The sequence below is a fragment of the Emys orbicularis genome, chromosome 22, assembly GCF_028017835.1.
Source record: "Emys orbicularis isolate rEmyOrb1 chromosome 22, rEmyOrb1.hap1, whole genome shotgun sequence".
NCBI classification, from domain to species: domain Eukaryota; kingdom Metazoa; phylum Chordata; order Testudines; family Emydidae; genus Emys; species Emys orbicularis.
Window position 1 is genome coordinate 4,718,189 of NC_088704.1, and position 23,250 is coordinate 4,741,438.

Consider the following 23,250-nt stretch of genomic DNA (forward strand, 5'->3'; position numbering starts at 1 on the left):
CACATTATAAGGACGGCTCACTAGTCGGGCCAGGTCTAACTGTTATTTAAATTGTATATTATTAAGCAAAGTGAGTTCATGCATATACCTATAGTTTTAATTCTTTCTCAGTGAAATATGGTTAAATTTGGTTATTGTGTAAAAGCAAATATATCACTTCTGTATACTACTTTAATTAACATAATAGTACCTTATCAGGAATGCACAAAACTTGAGGGCTGGGCAAAAGACTATTCCATAGTCTGGTATCTTTCAAAACAGTAGATTCCAAAATCTAGATGGAATTATTGGTTACATTTCAAGATTTTCTGAATCTGAATATCTATTTGATTTGCAATGTGCATACATTGCTGAACTGTTTAATCAGACACAAAGAAAGTTAACAAACTAATTGCAGCAAGTGATAAAGGCAAGGAAAAACCAGACTGGTCAAGACATTATTTTTACTGCTTGTGGGAGTAACATGGTAACTACCACAACCAACTCATTAGGAAACGTTGAAGAAGGAAAATTGCCTGACCTCATTAGTGATGAACAGCTAACTAGTATTGCCCTCAGCATATAGTAAAAACTGTGGCTAACCGGCAGTGCGTTGAGTCATGTAGACAAATTCCCTTTAAGTACCAGGCATAATTCGGGTTGAGTGACACAGTATCTTAATGGAGATAATGTGTTGTTAAAACAATCTTGCTCAGTGCCTGGTTCCATGTACATTTCTTTTATAGTTTCACTACCAATATTGGAGCCTGACACAGGAATATTTAATAAATTGGTTACTGATCATTCAGTAGGTTATCTGGAAGACTCATAGACTTTAAGGTCAGAAGGGACCATTATGATCATCTAGTCTGACCTCCCGCATGATGCAGGCCACAAAAGCTGACCCACCCACTCCTGGAATAATTCTCTCCCTTGACTCAGCTGTTGAAGTCCCCAAATCATGATTTAAAGACTTCAAGTTGCAGAGAATCCTCCAGCAAGTGACCCCTGCCCCATGCTGCGGAGGAAGGCGAAAAACCTCCAGGGCCTCTGCCAATCTACCCTGGAGGAAAATTCCTTCCCGACCCCAAATATGGCGATCAGCTGAACCCCGAGCATGCGGGCAAGATTCTCCAGCCAGACCCTCCGGAAAAAAGTTCTATGTAGTAACTTTTAATATCCCATCATTGACCATTGTTACTAATTACCAGCGATGGCACGTTATTGACCTATTGACTAAAATCACGTTATCCCATCAAACCATCCCCTCCATAAACTTATCAAGCTTAATCTTAAAGCCAGAGAGGTCTTTCACCCCCACTGTTTCCCTCGGAAGGCTGTTCCAGAACTTCACCCCTCTGATGGTTAGAAACCTTCGTCTAATTTCAAGCCTAAACTTCCCAATGGCCAGTTTATATCCATTTGTTCTCGTGTCCACATTAGCATCTACAAGAAACAATTGGCTCTCCGTCAACTAGCAGTGTATCACGCAGCAATGCAAACCTGAAAAGCACCTCAGACAGCTTTCAGTGGTAGTTGTGTTAGTCTGTATCAGCAAAAAAATGAGTCTTTGTGGCACCTTAGAGACTAACAAATTTATTTGGGCATAAGCTTTCATGGGCTAAAACCCACTTCATCAGATGTATGAAGTAAAAAATACAGGAGCAGGTATAAATACATGAAAGGATGGGGGTTGCTTTACAAAGTGAGAGGTCAGTCTAACGAGATAAATCAATTAACAGCAGGATACCAAGGGAGGAAAAATAACTTTTGAAGGGGTAAGAGCGTGGCCCATTACAGACGGTTGACAAGAAGGTGGGAGTAACAGGAGGGAGAAATTAGTATGGGGGAAATTAAGTTTAGGTTTTGTAATGACCCAACCACTCCCAGTCTTTATTCAGCCTAATCTGATGCCACAAGGACTCCTCATTTTTTTTGCTCACCCAGCTTGTTCTGCCAAGGATGCTTTTGACATTTCAACTCGTGTATGTGGTCACAATGGTTCTGCCCAGTATGAGACAGAGAAGCTGGCCACTACTGTCTCCTGCTCAGGAAAGCTTCCCAGCGGGTGCTAACCAGCAGGAAGGGTAACCTATAACATGGAGGGACAGTACTGTGTAGTAACTAATTACAAGAAGTTTATATATGGAGGCCTCACTTGTAAAGTCACCACTCCGCATTTCTGTTTTATCCCTCATGTACCTAGCACTGTGGGACACACTATAATAATGTCTATCCCAGTTTTCAAAATGTATCTATTATCCAAAGTGAGCACCAATGAAGTTAAAACTCACCTACCAGTTTTAATGTGCATCTTAATCACTTTAAATTTAAAAACATTACTAGACAGAACCACACATGCAGATTAGCAGTGACATGCACGAGGCAGAACAAGCCTTGAAAAACCTTATTCATGATGGGGAGCTTAAAATACTCATTTCCCACCCCTGGATAGCAGTTGCATTTAAGGCTTTGCTTGTGTTACATGGTGTCTTACTTTTAGCTGTGATAATTATCTATTGCCACTTATGGAGTTTGTTAAAACACTTTAAATCACATATAAAGGCCCTCACCACTCATTCATTTGGAAAAGCTGTCGCCTTGACAATAACAATTATCAAGGCAACAAGTGGGGGCCCTGCTAAATAATATATGCTGGCTAGCATATAAATATACATCATATTAATAAAATGTATTATCTGCACCATACATATATGTATATTAGTATGCACTGAGCAATAACATTAAGCACAAATATTGTAACAGCGATATAGCCCAAACCAACCTATACAGTAATCCTGTTCACATATGCTAAGTATCCCATAACTCCTTGCATTTGCTGAAGTAAGCATTTGGCATAAACAGGTAGGAAACTTGTCAAAATCCAGAAACATCAATTCGTTCCATTTAGTACCAGCTAGGGAAGTATCTTCACGGACCAGTCCCTGGAATGCTAGTATACAAAACAAAGCTAAGGGCGGAACAGAATAGCAAGTTAGGGAAGTGGGACAAACTGCTGGCTTAGACTGTAGTGACATGTAACTTGTAAAATCATCATATAAATAATACCAGCTGCGATGTGTGACTTGGGGAGTGCACCTTCTGCGTGAGGTGAATGTACCATCGCTGCATGAGGCTGCTCTTTGGAGACTGGTATTGTATAGAACCTTTTCCTGTACCAGATTAATAAACCTGACACATTGGTCATTTAGTCTCTTGAGTATACTTCATAACAAACCAAAGTGTGGTCAAGTAATTGACTCTGCAATTTATCAACAATCCTATTCTAATCAGGTTCTCACACTGCATGGCTCCCTCAGATCAGCCTGTATCTGGTTGTGTTATTTCCTCCCCTCCCCCCCCCCCCCACACACATCCAGGGCATGACACCCTCCGATCAGCCTGTATCTAGGTTGTGTTATTTCCTTCCCTCCCCCTCCCCCCGCCACACACCCCCAGGGCATGGCACCCTCAGATCAGCCTGTATCTAGGTTGTTATTTCCTTCCCCACACACACACACCCAGGGCATGTCAGTCACCCTCTAGTCAGCCAGTATCACTCTGTTCTCTCCCACGGATCACATCACCTTCCCATGGGCTTTTCTCCCCCCCCCTCCCCCGCCTGAGCACAGCACCCCACCAATCTGGATGAATCTCTGCTTCCTTTCCAGGGCCCCCCTCTGCTCCTGTGAACCTGGTCTCCAGTGTGAATGGCACCTCGGTGACACTGGAGTGGGCTCCACCCCTGGACAAGGGGGGGCGCACTGATATCACGTACAACGTGGTCTGCAGGCGCTGCACGTGGGACCTGGGCCAGTGCGAGGCGTGCGGCGGTGGGATCCGCTTTGTTCCCCAGCAGATGAGCCTGGGGCAGGCTGCCCTCACCGTGGCCAACCTCATGGCCCACATGAACTACTCCTTCTGGGTGGAAGCTGTCAACGGCGTGTCCGACCTCAGCCTGGAGCCCAAGAGATTTGCCGTTGTCAACATCACCACGAACCAGGCAGGTAGGAGGAGCAGATACCCCCAGGAGGCTCGGCCCACGGCAACTGATGTGAACAGCTCCCCGCTGGGCCCAGCTGGACCTTCTCCCAAGGGGGTCAGCATTTGCCTAAAGGCCCCCCGAGGGATCTGAGTCCGCCCTGGCTTTCCCTACGCTCAGAAGGAGAATTAGCCATGGTCACTGTGTGTGGGGCCTGTGACAAATGCTGGCTTGCCATGGTGACCATGGTAGCTCCCAGATAGGCATCTGTGAGAAATGGCCCTTGTCTCCTCAGCCGGCGTGGCAGCGGCGCTGGGGAGACGGGGCTGTCTGGGGCTCACCGCTGAGCCGCCGTCTGCAGACGCACGCTTCGAGCGAGCGAGGAATTAATCTTCTTCGGTTCGCTTTCAGCCCGTCACATTCTGCTTCGTCACCATCTCCCCAACACCCTGGCCGTTCAGCTGTGGCCTCACGCTGGGCTGCTCCAGTTCTACGGGAGGCCGGGGCGCACCGGACATTTGTTTATTGACAAGGAACACTAAGTGGAGCATGAACTCCTAGGTCTGCTCCTCGCCTCCCTTCCCAAAGGGCCACGCAAAAGTTCATGCTCCGTCTAGTGCTCCTTTCCCATCTCACACAAGGGCCAGCACCTGGCAGGTGCCTGTGTTGTTTGCTTGGGAAAGTCTCTCTCAGGCATATCTTGTCTTTTCCAATCCCTTGCTGAGAAACAGCCTCTTTCCCCAGGAAGCAGTTCCCCACTTCGGCCCAGAGCAGGACCTTGGGGTCCCTCTCCAGTGCAGGGACCGGCTCTTGGAGCGTTACATGATGAGGCGCCTCAGGGCTTGCCTACGCTTATAGCACTGCTGAAGTGCTTGGTGGAGACGCTCCCTATGCCGACAGAGAGCTCCCATCAGCACAGGTACTCCACCTCCCCCAGAGAAGCCCTCCCATCTACACAGCCCCGGGGCTAGATCAGTACAACTACGTCGTTCAGAGATCCACACCCCCGACCGACGTAGTTATACTGATGTAAGTCGGTAGGATAAACCAGGGCTCATTCTGCTCTCGTGTACAAGTGTCAATCGGGAATAACTCCAGAGAAGTCAAGGGAGTTGCCTGGGTCAGCTCATAATAAGGAAGAGAGGAACAAGGCTTTTTATTGCAAACTGTCTCCTGCAGCTGCCCAGGCTCCCAACTGACCCGCCGGAGGACATTCCCCCCTTCCCCTCCCCCTCCTGCCGGCCCCGCCCCAGCGTTATCACACTGATGCTAAGGGGACGGGCACTGAATGCCTGCAATGGCTGGCTGCATAGACAGATATTGAATGCTCCCTAGTTAGCTTTTCTCGTAGGACAGGTGCAGCTGGGAGCAGCAGAAGCAGGCCGGTTGGAAAGAACAGAGGTTTAGCCGTGTGGCTGGAGGTGTTTAAAGGGATGCTGCAATGTAAAAGAGGCACCAACCTGCAAAGCGGAGAGACGTGGTCAGTGCGATAGTCAATGGTCGTTCTCAGTCATCCCGACAGCTCCACCACTCAGAGCACCACTCCGGAGAGGGGCCAGATGGGGACTGCCGGATAGACCATACTCTCTGGACTGACTAGGACCAGTCAATCAATCTTTACTGAGCTCTCTGGGGAATCTCACCAATCCCGGGAGTTCAGGAGTGCCAGGGATTGCTGTGGAGTGCGGAGCCTCAGTGCTCTGCCCGTGGGGATTTCCTTGACGACTATTCCCTTCTGTTGTGCCCAGCAGGGCTTCCTGGGGCTGGGCCACCTTCCCCACGGCCTCTGTCTTCACTAGGGATTCTGACCTTGCATCGCTTCCAGTTAGTTAATATGGTCACACGGGCCAGTCTGGACGCTCCCTGAATGTTCCCCAAGGCCTGTCTACACATAGTTTCCGTGCTGCTTTAACTATACTGTGATCTAACCCAATCCAGTGGTAGCGGTTCAAAAGCTGGGAGTTGGGCAGCTCATAGGCTGATCCCTGGGGTCAACCTTATGGCCAGGAAGAAACATGTGGGGAGTGTCCCCAGGAGCTTTGACAAAGGCATTAGCTGCACAGACTTGTTCTTTGTGTGTGCATTAGAGCAAGAGGCACCAAGCAGCCCAGTCGAAACATGCGCTTTACTGCAGCACAGCAGACTGTGGCTAGTTGAGGCCCCACCTGGGATTGACCTCCATGAGCTACAGTGCGGTAAAAACGACAGCGCCTTGTCTCCACGGGAATAGCGCAGCCGGTGCTACCTGGAGTTCCCATTTCAGTGCCCAAACACCACAGGCCCCATCCACGCCTGTATTCTGCCTCCAGCAGGGGCTGCAAGTTGAGGCTTTAGAAAATGGCAAGACCCTTTCCCTGTAATGAACCAGCCAATTGGGCAATGCTACAGGTGGGTGAACTATCCCTTCCTGGCCTCCGCTCGGAGCCTGCATAGTTATAATGTTAATGCTGATCGTCATGCAGTTCTCTGGCCTTTTATCTGTCTGCTGAAAGCCTGGGGCCGGGAATCCCACCGGCAGATCCAGGCGGGGTGAGGAGGTTTCCCTTTGTTTGATCTCAGTTCGCCAGCCTTTGCAGTGATGCCATGGGACAGTGCTTCCCGGGGGCACAGGCCATAAGGCGGCCAGGCCTCTTGGGTAACCAGTGTTATGATGCATCCTGGTCCATAGCTAAACCACTAATGCAGCTGCACTGAGGGGTGTGTGTGTGTGTGTGTGTGTGTGTGTGTGTGTGTGTGTGTGTGTGTGTGTGTGTGTGTGTGTGTGTGTGTGTGTGTAATGTTACTGCTCACCCCCCACCACCCGTAAAACTGGAATATTCCATTATGACTACCGATCCTCCCACCTGGCACACCAATAGGGCATTCCATTATTGCTGCCCCGAATGCTATCCACCCAACAAAACAATGGGGTGGTCCATTATTGTTGCCCCCCCACCAACTGAAAAAATGGAATATCCCATTCTCGCTCTTCCACCCACCCAGCAAAACAAGGGTAATACATTATCATTGTCCCCATGCACCCACCATAACACATCGTCTCTGGATCACCGCGTGCGAGCCCCTCCTCGGGGAGAGGATTTCTGCGAGCAGGGGGCCCTGTAATCTAGCCGGCAAAGGCACAGCAAGGTCCGGTGTCTGGAAGCTGAAGCTAGATACATTCAACGTGGAAATGGGTTAATTAAGCCCTGGAACAGCTTGCCTAGGGATGTGGTGGATTCTCTGTCATTTGGGGTCTTTAAATCGAGAGTGGACATCTCTTATCTCAGTGCTCTGGGCTGGATGCAGGAGCCCTAGGTGGGGGTCTCTGGCCTGGGCTATGCAGGTCAGACTGGATGATCAGAATGGTCCATCCACCCACAATGACAGTGGAGTCTTTCATTGGTGCGCTCTCCCTCTGTGACAGTGGCATGTTCCATTGTGCCTCCCGGCATCCATCCACAACGATGGAGTGAAAAGATTGGCAGCAGCAGTGAGTGTGCCCGGGGCCCGAGGATGCCAGCTGTGCCGGTGGTGGGCTCTTCCTGCCACTGGCACATAGCCTGGCCTGGCCGATGATTAGCTAGACAGACTTGAAAAGGAAATCAATCACTCTGAGCCCAGCTGGGCTCTTCTGCGCTCTGGTGCCGTGGCCTGGGCTGGCAAGGGTGTAACTGGGGCCCCATTGACCAGAAAGGTTTGTGAATCTGCTCTACCTTTGTGAACCCAAAACAGAGAGAGCAGTGCCCACGGCCTGGGACAGCAAGAGGTTGCTGCCCCTCCTTGCTGCCCCTCCTCGCTAGGGAGCAGAATGGAGTTCTGGGACAGATTGTGCTTTAATGTGGGGGAGTCTGACGAGTCAGTGCTGTGCCGGGGCCCCGGGCAACTGGACAGCAAGGCCCTGCTCTCGGGGAAGGTGCTAGACAGCTGGGCTGCCCTCTGAGCGTTTGCCTAGGGACCCCAAGCTTGGAGCAATGGCTGGCCTCTGAACAGGCTCCGGAAGTGCCCGAGATCCAGGGATTCCCAGTCTGCAGCATGGCTCGCTCTATCACTGGAGACAAGTCCCGTTTCTGATGTTCTGTCATCTGCATTCTCAGCCCCATCCCAGGTGGTGGTGCTTCGCCAGGAGAGCACGGGTCAGAACAGCGTCACGCTGCTGTGGCATGAGCCGGACCAACCCAACGGCATCATCCTGGAGTACGAGGTCAAGTACTACGAGAAGGTAACAGCGATTTGCTGGCCCAGCCCCCGCAGCCTGGCCAGGGTGCATTAAGCCAGGGTTATAGCTTAGGCATGATGTAATTACTGTTACCAACCAGACACATCGAGAGGGTTACTGCCAGGCTCTCCCCAGTCCCTGCGCTGTCTCGGTGAGATCTTTGCCTTGCTCTCCAACAGGACAAGGAAATGCAGAGTTACTCCACGCTAAAATCCAAAGGCACAAGTGCGACTGTCTCTGGGCTCAAGCCTGCAACCCGCTACATCTTCCAGGTTCGGGCCCGGACCTCTGCTGGCTGTGGGAGGTTCAGCCAGATGGTGGAGGTGGAGACCGGGAAAGCAAGTGAGTGCACGAGAGGATGAGGATGGGGAGAGAGCGGACGTGTGTGCATGGGCACGAGGGTTAAAGTGCAGCACCCAGACGCACAGCACTTGGTCAGTGGGCTGTTTGTCTTGGACTTCAGCCGGAGCGGGATCCGCCGCACAGTCAGTGGGAGGCTGAAGGGAGAGGAGTAAGCGAACGGGGAGGTGAGGGCAGAGTCAGAAGGCAGCGGTGGTTCTGCTGTCCTGGAATCCAGGCTGGGAGTGCCAGGCACTGATGTTGGTGCAGCAGCTGGCATCTGGGTGGAGGGGTTTGCTTGAGGGATTATGAGCAGCTGGAAATGGATACTGGCACATGATAGTGTAAGCGGGTGTGAGATGGGGAGGGAAAGCTGGGGGGGGGGGCAGTTTGAAATCTTGGGCCTGGGACACTACACTGCAGACGAGGAGAAGGGCAGAAGAGACCTCATTGGGTCTGCCTTCCCTGCAGAGCTAGCCCACCATCTGCACACAAACCCCTCTGACCTTCAGGTGGCCACTGACACGTCCCCAGAATACAGGACTTTCCCCCCCCCATCCACCGCCTGCATCCCCCTGCCCTTCTGTGTGGGCCCACCCCTGGCTGCATCCCTCTGCACGGAGATGCCGCCTCCACCCCTGTTCCCACCAGTGTCCTCCTGCATCCAGTTTCCTCCTCTCTCCTCTCGTTGTCCCTGGACAAAGGCATGTGTGGTGCTGCGTCCCTCCCGGACAGGGCCACTGCTCCACAAAACGAGGACTGTCTGGGTTCAAACCGGACGAGTGGCCTCCCGAAGTGGGATTGCTCTTTGCAGTGAGGATGCAGGTGAAATCACTGCGGCGTGACAGTCCTCCAGGGCATTCCCACAATCCTGCCGTGTGCCCAGAAGGACAGACAGGTTCTCCCACAATGCACTGGGAAAGACTCGCAGAGCATCCCAACTGACTGCAGCAAAGAACCACGGACAGGCCCGCAGAAATCCTAGCGACCCAGTGAGGACATGGGAACCCAGGCAGGGTTTTGCCGTGCTCGCTGCTCCCTGCAGGAATTGCCGAGTCGCTGTGGGGGGAGGAGTGACACTGCGACCGTCAGACAGAGGGACCGATTCTCCCAGGGCTCCTCGCGCCTTGAGAAGCGCCATTGCAATGATTAGCGCAAGGAAGTGGCAGCCAGCATTCCCGGGTTCTGCACTCACCTCTGCCATGGGCTTGCTGTGCCCAGGGGCGGCTCCAGGCACCAGCGCAGCAAGCGCGTGCCTAGGGCGGCAAGCCGCGGGGGGGGGGGGGGGGCCTGCTGGTCTCTGTGAGGGCGGCAGTCAGGCGGCCTTCGGCGGCATGCCTGCGGGAGGTCCGCCAGTCCCGCGGTTTCGACGGCAATTCGGCGGCGGGTACGCCGAAGCCGCGGGACCAGCAGATCACCCGCAGAAATGCCGCGGGACCGCGGACCGCCCGCAGGCATGCCGCTGAAGGCTGCCTGACTGCCGTGCTTGGGGCGGCAAAAAACATAGAGCCACCCCTGGTTGTGCCACACTGGCCGGTCCAGCTCCATGCCTCGGTTTCCCCATCTGTAAGGAGGTCCCTGCATTGGGGGACAGGAAGATTAATTCCTTTCCCATCAAGATCCTCAGTGGAAGGTCTGGCGATGGGGCAGAGTGTTATATATTATGGAATGTAGGTTTACAGAGGGTGGGTTAGTGGGTGCCTCACACCAAGCACATGTGCCTTGAGTTCCCCTTCTGTGATGTTTCTCTTCCAGTAGCTCTCAGGTACGACACCATGACAATCATCTGGATCTGCCTGACCCTGATAACTGGCCTTGTAATCCTGCTGGTGGTTCTGATCTGCAAGAAGAGGTAGGAGACCCGCGGCGGTCACTGCATGCTCAACTCAAAGACACGTCCTGTTGGCTCCCCCTAGAGCTGGGGCAAGAGGCTGCGTTCGCGCCACACCTGGGGATTCTGTTCCGTCTGCCTGGCAGGGAGTGGAGCATCGCTGAGAGCAGGGGTGGTGGAGACAGAATGGCAGGCAGCAGGAAGCAAACCAAGGAAATGTTCTAAGACAGCATTTCTCAAATGCGGCCACCGTGGCCGCATGTGACCACCAGGGGTTTTTCTTGTGGCCACAGCCTCCTGGGCAGTGATTGGAGGGGGGAGTGGCAAAGCATTCACCCCTTCCCCAGTGCCACCAGTAGGGGTTGGGCCCTGCCCCCCTCTGGAGCCACAAACAGCAGAGGAGCAGGCAGCCAGGGTGAGTGCCCCCCTTTCCCAGGGGTAGTGGGGCTTGGGCTTCTGGCTTCTGCCCTAGGACATTGGGTGGCAGGCTCCGGCCGTGGGGTTTCGGGTTCCAGACGCAGGGCTTTGGGCTCTGGCCCCAGGCTCACCCCCCTCCCCATCAACCATGGCCCCCGCTGCCTTCCCCAGCCCTCCATTGCCCCTGGACCCCGCTGCCTGCCTACCCACCTGTCCATTCAGAGCTTAATTTGTCCCCTGGCTTGCCAGGGCTGAGTAAGTCTGCTGTGAAAAGCGATATTAACAAACCTACAAATATCAGTTTTCACAGGAGCAGACTTACTTAGCTAGCAAGTCTTAAAAAAAAAAAAAAAAAAAAAACAGCAACCAAAACCCCAAAAGAAACAACAACAAAAAAGAGAAGAATGTACAAAGCACCTTATTTTGTTTCTATTCTGTTTAGGTCCAGTAAAGAATAGAGACAACTGTACATTATTTTTATTATTGAGTCTGAAAAAAACCCTGCATAGATAAATTACAATGATTTGGACATGGATATGTGTATATTTATTTGTTTTTCCTCAAGTTAATTAAGTATTTTAGGAAAAATTGTCAGAGCAGCCACCAGCAAGAGTTGGTGGCCGGAGTCTAAGGCCACCAAAAAATGTCTTGGGAGAACCCCTGTGCTAAGAGACCAGAGTGGTCCTGGGGAGAGTTAGCTCAGATAGACAAGAGCAGGGCTCCCGGTCACCTCAGGAGAAGGGGGACCTGGAGCTGATCTGCAGTAGGCCTGTTGGGAAAGCAATAGTCTGGTAGCACCTTGCTAGTACCGTGTTTTAGTGTCAGTATAAGGCAGGGGTAGTCAGTCAACAGGCAGACCATGGGCCAAATCTGGACTGCCAGGCACTTTTGAACATACCCTGACATCTTTTCATTTATTTATTATCATTATTGGTTTGTTTATTATTTTCTCTGGAATCTGGACTGTGACTGTACCTTGGCCAGGACATTTGGACTTTGACAAAAAATAATCAACTACTGCTGGGGTAAGGTTTTTTTTTTGTGGCTTCTGAATCTCAAGACCCTAAGTTGGAAGAAACTGCCAGATGATACCTTGTCACTGTTGAGCATTTTGAAATACGAGCACTTATCACAAGCCAGGTGGCAGTGAAAGCATTTTCATTGAAGTTCAAATATTTTTAATGAAAACTGCACACTAATGTTTTGTGCTGGAGCTAGGAGGTACATAGGTGCTGTCTGTATTACAGTTGGTATTAGCTGTATACCTTTCTAGTACACGCCCTGCTCCCCCAAACTGAGACAGAAGGCATATTCTTCCTGAACTCTCTGAGCATGCTCACAACAAGTTCTTACATCTTCACTCATGCGAGTTAATTTTCAACTACTGGACAATTATAGACATCAATAAATTATAAATCAAACACTCACCACACACCAAACACAATACAGGAGATCCACATAGACAAAATGAAGTCGAGGATTGCTGCAGATGCAATATACAGAGAAGCCATAAGTAAGAAACTAGACCTGTGCATTGATCCCTTAAATGCCACTCGGCACTGTAACGAGGCGGTTCTGGCAGGACCCAACGGAAAGTGCCAATTCAGGACAAATCGCTTAAAACAGGGCAGTTACAGCCCTAGGCTGGGTTTTTTTCACCTCTAAGGCAAACCAAACCAGCCAGACAAAGAAAACTTTGGTCTCACCCCACTGGCTAACCACAAGTTACACAAGCAATTCCCTTAGACACTCCAGTTTCCCAGTATCCCCACCAGTGCCACTCGTTATGGGGACGAATGGTTATGAAAACCAATATCCCATTAAAAGAAAAAAGGTTCTCCTGATCCCAAAGGATCAAGCCCCAGCCCCAGGTCAATATACAAATCAGATCTTACCCACAAATCACGCTGTTGCCAATCCTTTAGAACCTAAAATCTAAAGGTTTATTCATAAAAGGAAAAAGATAGAGATGAGAGTTAGAATTGGTTAAATGGAATCAATTACATACAGTAATGGCAAAGTTCATGGTTCAGGCTTGTAGCAGTGATGAAATAAACTGCAGGTTCAAAATCAAGTCTCTGGAATACATCCCCAGCTGGAATGAGTCATCAGTCCTTTGTGTAGAACTTCAGTTTGTAGCAAAGTCCCTCCAGAGGTAAGAAGCAGGATTGAAGACAAGCATCAGCCTTTTATAGTCTTTTCCAGGTGTAAGAACACCTCTTTGTTCTTACTGTGGAAAATTACAGCAAAATGGAGTCTGGAGTCACATGGGCAAGTTCCTGCAGACTTTGCTGAGTTACAAGGCGTATCTGCCTTCTCTCCATGGGTCAGTTGTATAGCTGATGGTCCTTAATGGGCCATCAAGCAGGCTAGGCAGAGCTAACACCAACTTGTCTGGGATGTTTCCCAGAAGCATAGCATAAGTTTGAAATACAGACAGTTTACAGCCAATATTTATAACTTCAACTACAAAATTGATACACACATATAGACAGCATAATCATAACCAGCCAACCATAACCTCATCTTAGACACCTCATTTGACCCCCTTTATACAAGATTTGGTGCCACTACAGGACTTTGGTTGCAACCATGTTCCATATGGTCCCAGATTATATCAATAACGTCACAGGCACTCACAGGCAATAGTAAATATTGGCAGGGTAGAGTGGCACAACCATCAGTGTAGACAACTCACTTACAGCTGGAATTTTCCAAATGCATGAATCAGAACATTGCTGGCCCTCCCCCAGGGTTCTGTGACACAATACCGAGGAGAGCAGAGACACTGGCAGTGCAAAATGCACGGGTTGGTCCAACAAAGATATTTGATGCTGAGCTTATCTATTGAAGGCTTACAAGCAAGTTCATGAGAGGTTGAGATCAAGAATATTTTGACAGGTGATTGGTTCCTGCACCGACATCAACGTTCACTGCCTCTGGTGACAGGATTGCCAAGGCTAAATCTAAGCTAAAGAAGCAGCTGCAGACAGAGGTGTCAGCTAGACATCCTTCCTAAGAAGTCCCCTGCACAGTCACTGATGATTCTGCTGTACACTTGCCAGCACGTGGTATCATCAAGGGCTTTGTGACAAATTTCAGAATCTACACTGAACACGAGCTAGCAGCAGGTGATGTATACCTTGTCTCGGACAGGTGCAAATCCTTCAGCACAATGAGTGTCACAAAATGGAGCAGAACTACCGGAGCAAGCAGAGTGCATCATTTAAGGACAAATGCATCGATACCTCCACAGAAAGTTGTCTCGACAGTTAATGAAAATAAGAAAGAGTTTGATTGGCATCATTTGTGCAGAATTATTAAAGACAGAGACAATACCTGAGCTGAAATAAACCAGGGGGGTGTGGTGGTCAACAGAGGAGATATGGCCACCTCACATGAGGCAGCAAAGAACATCCTCAGACACCAAACAGTGATGATAGCAAAAGAGAAAGTGGTGGAAAAGTCGGTATTATCAGATGACATTGATGTATTTCTCTTACTCTTGCATCATTACCTTGAACAGAGCCTAACATATTTAGTGATTATGGAACCCCGAGTCCAAGAGAGAGCTGTAATAGACATCCGTGCTCTGCAGAGCAACACCGGAACATGGTACCAGGGCTGTTAGCTGTCCGTGCGCTCTCAGGCGGTGATACAGTAGCTTCCTATTTTGGCCTCATCAGAATTACTCTGTTGAAAATTCTGCAAGCTGGGTACTCCCTCTCTCTCCTGGGTGACATCGATGACACTGAACAGGCACCCAAATTCCTGGCTGCATGCTACAGACAATCAAACTGTGCCTCCATGTTAGAAGCATGGCAGAAATCATGGGCAGGGAAAACTGGCAAAGGTACCATATCAAAACCAAAGCTCAGCTCTTTACCACCACCAAGGGAAGCACTTACAGGAAATGTCAAACAAGCACATATTCAGGTGCACTGCAGTGTGGATGGATACGCAATGACAGTTCCAAGTCTCCATTTCCAAAAACTGCACCAGACAATGGCGCACAGATATTTTGAAGTTAATCAAGGGTAATGGACCTTGTAAATCTATGAGCCAGATTGCCAGGAACCGTATTCTGGGCATGCCCTGGAGGTGTGGAGTGTCATAGTGACCTGACAAAATCAGCTTTAGCATTTGCAGATGAAAACAGGGATGGCAAGTAGTGACCTGTATTACTCACGTCGGGACACTCAATTGTTGCTGGAATGAGGCAAAACACCAGTAATTGTTTATAATGACTCCAAAATGAAGTATTTGGTTACAATTATTATTATATTTGTCATTTTGCTGAATAGATACATTTATGATTTGTTGAATATTTTTCACATACTAAAAAATGGTCACTGTCTCAAATGACAATTAAGGGCTATGCTATACCCCCAACCCTCTGCCCCATGTGCCCCTATTATTCAAATATGTGTTGTTATTGATTGAGATTGCAAATGTTAAATACATGGATTTCATATATTAGGACTCTTTTGCTTTGATTTTGTCTGCTCCAGATCATGTGAACTCCTGCTGATTATGGGGGGCTGGTGAGGCTGGGATGAAATGTCGATATTTCAAAATGCTCTACAGTGACAGTGTCATTAGGCAGGTTCGTGTAATGTGTGGTCTAGAGGTACAGAAGCCACAAAAACACCTTGTCTGGACCCTAAAGCGAGGTTGACCAGAGGGGCTGCCAGACTGCGATGGTGCTACAGGTCACCTGCAGCGGACAAACCCAGAGCAGGGAAGAGCAGATTATCATTGTGAGACGTGGGGATGGATGGTGTAAGGGTGCAGACTCACTCCTGCGGCGCCTCCTGCTGGTTGTCCTCGGGAATTAGCTCATCCCAGCTCTGGAGCGCCCTCTGCAGGTCGGTGTCCCACTGCCACTTAGTCCCTGTGTCCCTCCCTGCACTCTGGTGCCCTGTTAGCTGGGGTGCTGCCCCCTGGCAGTAACCCCTTTCTCTCAGGGTCTCCCCTCCCCGGGAAACCCCCACCCACTATCCCCACCTCTCCTCAGTATAAGGCCACTGCCAGTCACCAACTAGCCCCCGCGTCCTGGGGCAGACTGCAGTATCAGCCTACTCATCACTGGCAAGGTTGGGTTTGGACCTGCTGCCTTGGCCTAGCCCTGGGCTGCCCTCTGCAACCCCCAGTACCTGTTGGCCTTATGCTAGGCCGCAGCCTGGGGCTTTCCAGGCTGGAGCTCCCCGGCTCCTCTGCCTTTCCCCAGCCCTGCTCTACTCAGGTACCCTGTCTCTAGCTCCCTGCAAACAGGCCCGTCTCCCTCTACAAACAGAGAGAGACTGTCTGAGCTCCTGGCTCCCAGCCTTTATAGGACCAGCTGGGCCCTGATTGGGCGTGGCCCCAGCTGAGCCTGCTTCCCACTCAGCCTGGGCTGTTCTCCCAGCCCTCCAGCCCTCTCCCCGGGCTGGTTTTAACCCTGTCGGGGCTGGAGCGGGTAGCCACCCCGCTACAATGAGCTGGTGTTCTCTGAGCTGGTTGCTGTTGAACCGTGGACCTGGTACACAGGATATCCTGCTCTGGGCAGATGGAAAGCTGGAGGTGGGGGTGAACATCCACAGTGCAGCTGTTGTGTGCTCTGCTGTCAGCGACGGACGGGGTGCAGCAGTCGCTGTCAGCTCCAGCTCAGCTTCGGGGTGAATCTGTGGTACTGCGCCTTGCTCACTTGCAGCCCTTCCCGGTAACCCGCGGCCGGGTGTATGTGAGATGGGAGGCAGAGCTGCGGTATCAGAAGTCTTCCCTCTGCCTCTTGTGTCTCCCTGGCAGGCACTGTGGTTACAGCAAGGCTTTCCAGGACTCAGATGAGGAGAAGATGCACTATCAGAATGGCCAGGGTAGGTGCATGGCTGGCTCTACTCTTGTCTTCAGTGCACCGAGCATGTGGAGCCTCCTCAGGCTTCAGCGAAAGTCATGGGGCTGGCAGCTGCGGCGGTGCTGGGTGCCAGAAGAGCGGGTTCCTGGGAGCAGGCATCCAGCAACCCCTTGCTGTTGTGAATGTAGAGAAGCCAGCTGTGTTGGGGCCAGGCTGCCGCTAGTGGGGCTGACAGCGCTGGGTGTAGAGACAAGGGTCTGAGTTTCAAGGGGAGGGGTGTAGTGTGTCAGTGACTCATCGGTTCATGGCACACGGGGGCCGAGCGGGTGTAACTCACATACTCACAGGCTGGGAGAGAGGGGCAATGGGAAATGCAACTAACAGGGGCCTACACAAGGCGGAAAATCCAAGTCCCCATGGAGATGTGTCTGGGGTGAGCTGTTCTCTGCCTCCCCACAGGGGCTGAGTTCTGGGCCAGCTACTCCTGGTATCAGGTGATTTTCCTTGTCCCTCTGGGTGTCTGGGCCCTTGGGCTGGGCTGGAGAGGTCTGTGTTCTGAAGGGGGAATTTAGCTTTCCTGGAGTTGGGTGCCAGAGAGCAGGCCCCCACTGGGGCATCTCTCCTCTGTATGTGGCCCTAAGGAGTCTGCAACACTGCTTTTGGGGCTTGGATTCCTGCCACCTCTCTGGCTCCCAGACGGCATTGCTGTTTGCTGTTGGAATGATCTCGCTTTTTCTTTCCCCACTGAACTTGAACAGTGAAGTTCCCCGCGTCAAAGTTCTACGTGGACCCTCACACGTACGAGGACCCCTGCCAAGCCGTGCACGAGTTCACACGAGAGATCGAGGCCTCCAGGATTAAAATTGAGAAAGTCATTGGGTCCGGTGAGTGCCCTGGCTCTGTGCATTTCACACCCTTCGAACTTCCTTCGGAAACCCATTTCTTCCCCCGGGGCTCTGGTGCCAATGTTTGTGCAGTACTCTGGAGACGCGACGGGCTAAATAAATACAGGTCGTGCTGAGTGTTGTGATGATCCTCAGTGCGGGTTTGAGCCCTTCCGTAGCTTTCTGAGCCCAAAAAGCATGTGCAGAATTCTTTAATGCATGAAGTGAACTGTCCGGAGCCAGATGCTCAGCTGGGGTTAATCCGTGTAGCTCAGCTGCAGCCAATGGAACGACACTGACTTGCGCCAGCCGAAGGTCTGGCTGTCCATGCACGGGTGTCTCCTCCGCGGCTACCTTGAATTTCACCCCCAAAGTTCATGTCTGGGCTGAGAAGACACTTGAGCCATTTCAGCAAAAATGTTGATTTTTTTTCTGAAACGTGATATCAGCTGAGAATAGGGGCTTGGAAGGCAAGCGCACAAGAGAGAGGGCGAGCGAGTGAGCCGTCAGCTGCTGGTGACGCCCATGGTATCCAATGGTGCACAAAGTCTGAGTACCTTTCTGCTTGGCAATTGCACAGAACCAGCCAGGATGCGAGGGCTCAGAGCTGCCTGGGAGGTGCTGGGAATTCTCACTAAACCAGCCCTGCTCTTGCTTTTCACCTGGCTTTGTACCCACATTGTTGGGCGGGAAGTTGGGAATCCCATAATAGGACGTGCTTAGCACACCTCATCATTGCTATGTGAGAGTCTTTCTGCCGCTGAGGCACAGAGCCAGGCAGTGATTCCTTACGCTGAGTCAGTGGTAGGAAATAGAACCCAGGAGGCCTGACTCCCTAAGCACTGGACCATGCTGCAGCCGCCTTATTGGCTCTAGAAAACAGGCCCCTAGCTGTTGGCTCTGGACATGTGTTTAGCCTAGTGGCAGAAGGAGTGTGGATTTGGTGGGGTGCCAGGAGGCTGCAGTGAATTGAGAAGCTAAGCCCTTTCCCTTGTCTTTTCTTGCTTTGCAGGAGAATCTGGGGAGGTGTGTTATGGCCACCTGAAAGTGCCAGGGAAGAGGGAGCTTCCCGTGGCCATCAAGGCTTTGAAAGCAGGTTACACGGAGAAGCAGAGACGGGACTTCCTGAGCGAGGCCAGCATCATGGCGCAGTTCGACCACCCCAACGTTATCCACCTGGAGGGTGTGGTCACCAGGAGTACGTGGCTGTGTGCAACAGCTTAGAGAGGGCAGTCACATAGTCAGCGCAGGACCACGGGGACAAAGGGGAAGCTGATCTCACAGCCAGAGCCCTCAGGAAGTGCTTTCCTCTCCCCAGCCTGGCAGAGACCCCCCTACAACCGAGAGGCCAGCCAGCTGCTGCACAACGTATATCTCACGAATGGGGGCCTTTCACTTTGCTAGCCCCTTTCATCCCCAGGGATCCCCAATATAACAAACCCAAATGCAGCCGCCTTTGGGGTGGAATGTGGCAGCTGTGTCACTGACTATTGCAATGCCACCGAAGAGTGTCGGACAATAATGGAGGCTTCTGTATCCAGTGGGAACTACAGAGGGAATTTAGGGAGATGGGGCACAGATGGTCACTAGGAAATGTGTCCAGAACATGGGGGTAAACATCTCCTGGGTGGGAGCTCCCAACAGGAACGTCAGAGAGACAGCTGCTAGGCAGGTCTACCTGAGGGACGTTCCTAGAGGCCCCCTGCTGAAGGGCTGGGTGTGCACTGGCAAGTGGCAGTGCATGGGCGAAGCTTGCCCTGACACTGCCCTCACTCTACCTGCTCTGAGGGCTTCATTTTCGGGGCTGCGCATACAGCCCCGCATTCCTGGGCGCTGGTAATAAAGTGCCTTTGGCTTGCTACTGGCCAGGAGGCTCAGAATGACGTCCTACCATGAGCCGGGGTCTCTGCTGCTAGCTTCAGGCTCTAGAGTCTAGGGGCCAGCTCCTCAGCCCAGCAGTGTTCTCTCCTTTCGACATTCCTGATTAGCATCTTGAGAGGGAGACAGCTTGTCACTCGCAGGACTGCTGCTTTTCACCTTTCCCTTCTAGTGTCATTAGAGCAATGAAGGTTTTATCCCTGGCTGCAGCTCAAAGGAGAATGCTGCTACTTGGGGCTTTTCCAACATTCATTGGAGGGAGGTGAAATGGGACGCCTGACAGGTCCTTTGTAACATCACATGTGGTGGCTCCCCTCACCCCACTCCGCTCTGCACCCCAATGCCAGAGATCGGGGTTATTGGATTCGGAGAAGCACTACCCATTAGCGTTCATTTTAAAGGCCATATCGTATTGAATTGTAATGTGAAGTCATAGTTTTAAAAGGCACATTGAAATGCAAAGCATTATGGTAATGGGATGCAAATTTCATTTAGACAATGAAACTGACTTAGCAACAACAATGGCGCCTGCAGAGAGACTCTGAGTTTGATGTGTGAGTGCGAGGTGGATCCGTGAGTGTGAGTAGGATGCGTGAGTGCAAGGTGGATGCATGAGTGTGAGTAGGCTGTGTTAGTGTGAGTAGGCTGCGTGAGGGTGAGTAGGCTGCATGAGGGTGAGTAGGCTGTGTTAGTGTGAGTAGGATGCGTGAGTAGGACGCGTGAGTGTGAGTAGGCTGTGTTAGTGTGAGTAGGACGCGTGAGTTTGAGTAGGCTGCGTGAGTAGGATGCGTGAGTGTGAGTAGGCCGGGTGAGTGCTATATTCACACACTGGCATGGTTCACACGCAGCACCAGTATGGGACCTCACCAGCTCTTTTCAGGGCTGTGGGACACCTTGATTGTCCCTGTGGCCCTGGATTTGCTTCCCTCCCTGCACCAGGCAGGTACCGGGGCTCCCAGAGGAAGGTGACTTCTCTATTAACTTGACCTCTCTTGTCTCCTACAGGCAAATTGGTAATGATTGTAACCGAATACATGGAGAACGGCTCACTAGATTCCTTTCTCCGGGTAATCAGCTCCTCTGTATTTTTATTCATTGCACATTCTTCAGGGCTGAGTGGCTGATGAGGGAGAAGAACAGGCTGATCCACGCTCTGCAGCCTCATGACCACTATGAACGCTGAGTAAAAGCTGCAGGCGCTGAGGGAACCTGAGCTCCAAGGCATCTGCACTCGCTCTCATGCGGAGCATCCTGGTGTGAGAGGCAGGACTGCTGTTGCTGGTGCACAGGAGCATCTGCCAGGCCTGTGGAGTGGGAAGAGTGGGAGGTTGGAGGTGACAGGAGTACACACTGTCCTTCATTTCCTCTGGCCCAGCTAGGCTTGCTCAGAGAGGTGTCTGGGTTTGGAGCCCGAGTGTGGGGGCATTACAGATTGCAACAGGTGAGCTGAGTGAGTGGAGCTGAATGAGGACAGGGTTCTGGCCCTACAGGTCACAGAGGTCCAAGTCACCATGCAGGATCAGTGTTTGTCAGGTGCCCAGCGAGAGGCCAGGAATAACGTCAGGGTTGTTTTCTCTCCAGAAACACGACGGTCAGTTCACCATCATCCAGCTGGTGGGCATGCTGAGGGGCATTGGTGCCGGCATGAGATACCTCTCCGATTTGGGCTACGTGCACCGGGACCTGGCTGCCCGTAACGTTCTTGTTAACAGCAACTTGGTCTGCAAGGTGTCCGACTTCGGCCTGTCGAGAATCCTCGAGGATGATCCGGACGCTGCGTACACCACCACGGTACATTCTGCGCTTTCTCGGTGCTGAGTCCCAAAGAACAACAGGCATGCCACGCAACCTTCAGGGAGAGAAATCACAGGCTGCAGCCAAGGAATGAAGGCGGGGAAGCTCAGCCTTACCTCCACCCTCTTGTGCTGATGCCATGAAATATGGAGCCCTTTAGACCATTATATATTATCTGACACTTCATATAATACAAACTCGCTTCTTACACAGCCGTACATGGAGGGAGTTACAGCACAGTGTGAGCTGGCACCTTTCCCAGACAGCTCTCAATTACAGTCCACACACTGTGCAGAGACCCGAATCACCCTCTTCTGGGGGGGGGCAGGTGTCAGATTAATCCTCCTCCCAATCTGGTTCCAGCCTCAGGGCTGCTCAGTTCATACCCTAGCTCCTCTCTCCTCCCATCTCCCGTGTAACTGGGGGAGGTAACAGCTCATCTGTCTCAGGGAGTTTCACACAAATGCTGCCACACTGTTACATACATACAGTCTCAGGCTTGGCCTGATGTTTTAATCTCAGTGAGATCAACAGAACAAGCTGAGTTTGAAGTAGATTGGTTCAGTAGTTTAAAAATTGTTTAAAGTTATGGAGTCCCATTGCTGGCTGGAGCAAAGGATTTCTTATTTTAGGAAGAGCTAGCAGTGACCCCCTAGATTTACGTAACCTAACATTTCTGGTATAGATGATTCTTGTGACCTTTTTTTGAGGAGCTCTCATCCCTCCATTATATGCTGCAGGCCTTTGACATTCCACCGGGGCAAAGCACCGGAGCTAGAGACGTGCCTTTTGCTTGTCCCATGAAATTCTGTTGAGGTTTGGCTGAGACAGAAACATAAAAATTACCATTTCCGTTCTCGGCCTGCATGGCTTAGCTTGCCAGACTAGTAACTCAGCACAAACATTCTAAGGACAAGTCCCAGCTTCCACCAGAGCAGCGGCAGCAGCAACTGCCCAGGGAGCTGCCAGAACCCCCGGAGTGCTGGGAATGAGGACGAGAGCTGGACAAGGCTCCCACCCTGACCACACTTCTTCCCAGACCTGGCATATGGGGTAGGAGCCCATCCCCCACTCCAGGGGCACCACATGGGGCAGGAGCCCATCGCTTCTTGGCATGGGACGGGGGAGAGAGCCCATCCCATTCCCCTCTGAGCTGGCAGCCTTCTCCTCATATAGCGGGTAATGTGGTCTAAGTATGTGTTACAATAATGAAAGTTCAGGGTTCAAATCCTGCTGGTGATGCATGATGTGATGGCGGAGTTGACACAATTATACATCACAAAATTTGTTTTTTCTTTTAAAGAAAATCTTGAAATTACAAACAAAAGCTATGTTAAATGAACATACATTAGATTAGAGAGACAAGGTGGGTGAGGTAATATCTTTTATTGGACCAACACAAGTCAATTACCTTGTCTCGCTAATATCCTGGGGCCAACACGGCTACAACAACACTGCAGACATAATTTAGGTCAGTGGTTCTCAACCAGGAGCACACGTACCCTTGGGCGTACGCAGAGATCTTCCAGGGGGTACGTCAGCTCATCTAGAGATTTGCCTAGTTTTACAACAGGCCCCATAAAAAGCACTAGCAAAGTCAGGACAAACTAAAGTTTCATACGACTTGTTTGTACTGCTCTATATGCTATACACTGAAATGTAAGTACACTAGTTATAGTCCACTTGATTTATTTTATAATTATATGGTAAAAATGAGAAAGTAGCGATTTTTCCGTAATAGTGTGCTGGGCCACTTTGGTATTTTGATGTCTGATTTTGTAAGCAAGTTGTTTTTAAGCGAGGTGAAACTTGGGGGTGTGCAAGACAAATCAGAGGGGTACAGTAGTCTGGAAAGGTTAAGAGCCACTGATTTAGGTTACAAAGTCAAGCACGCAAAAATTAGGAAATGCCAAATTTACAGTTGCCTGCACATCAGTTTGACCCCCGTTTCCATACGTAACCCACTGGTCAGCGCCACTCTGAGTCCCTCTCTGAGCCCGCTCCCCGTGGGTATAGGTCTCCTTTACAAATGCTAGCTCATGCTTTCAGCTCTGGAGGGTTTCCTGCTCCAGTCCCTGAAGGGTTGGCCGAGGTGATGGTTTGCATTCTGATAGTCTG

At 51.0% G+C, this 23,250-nt stretch overlaps 1 protein-coding gene across 1 annotated transcript in view; it reads left to right on the forward strand.

The window, feature by feature from the left end:
- Positions 1 to 23,250, forward strand: part of EPHA8 (EPH receptor A8) — an 89,050-nt gene that overhangs the window by 60,039 nt on the left and 5,761 nt on the right. Inside the window, exons 4-12 of the mRNA XM_065421258.1 lie at positions 3,651 to 3,986; positions 8,035 to 8,159; positions 8,336 to 8,498; positions 10,251 to 10,347; positions 16,531 to 16,598; positions 17,335 to 17,460; positions 18,473 to 18,658; positions 20,344 to 20,405; positions 20,920 to 21,129. Coding sequence (XP_065277330.1) covers positions 3,651 to 3,986; positions 8,035 to 8,159; positions 8,336 to 8,498; positions 10,251 to 10,347; positions 16,531 to 16,598; positions 17,335 to 17,460; positions 18,473 to 18,658; positions 20,344 to 20,405; positions 20,920 to 21,129 — 1,373 coding nt within the window. The remainder of the gene's footprint in view (positions 1 to 3,650; positions 3,987 to 8,034; positions 8,160 to 8,335; positions 8,499 to 10,250; positions 10,348 to 16,530; positions 16,599 to 17,334; positions 17,461 to 18,472; positions 18,659 to 20,343; positions 20,406 to 20,919; positions 21,130 to 23,250) is intronic.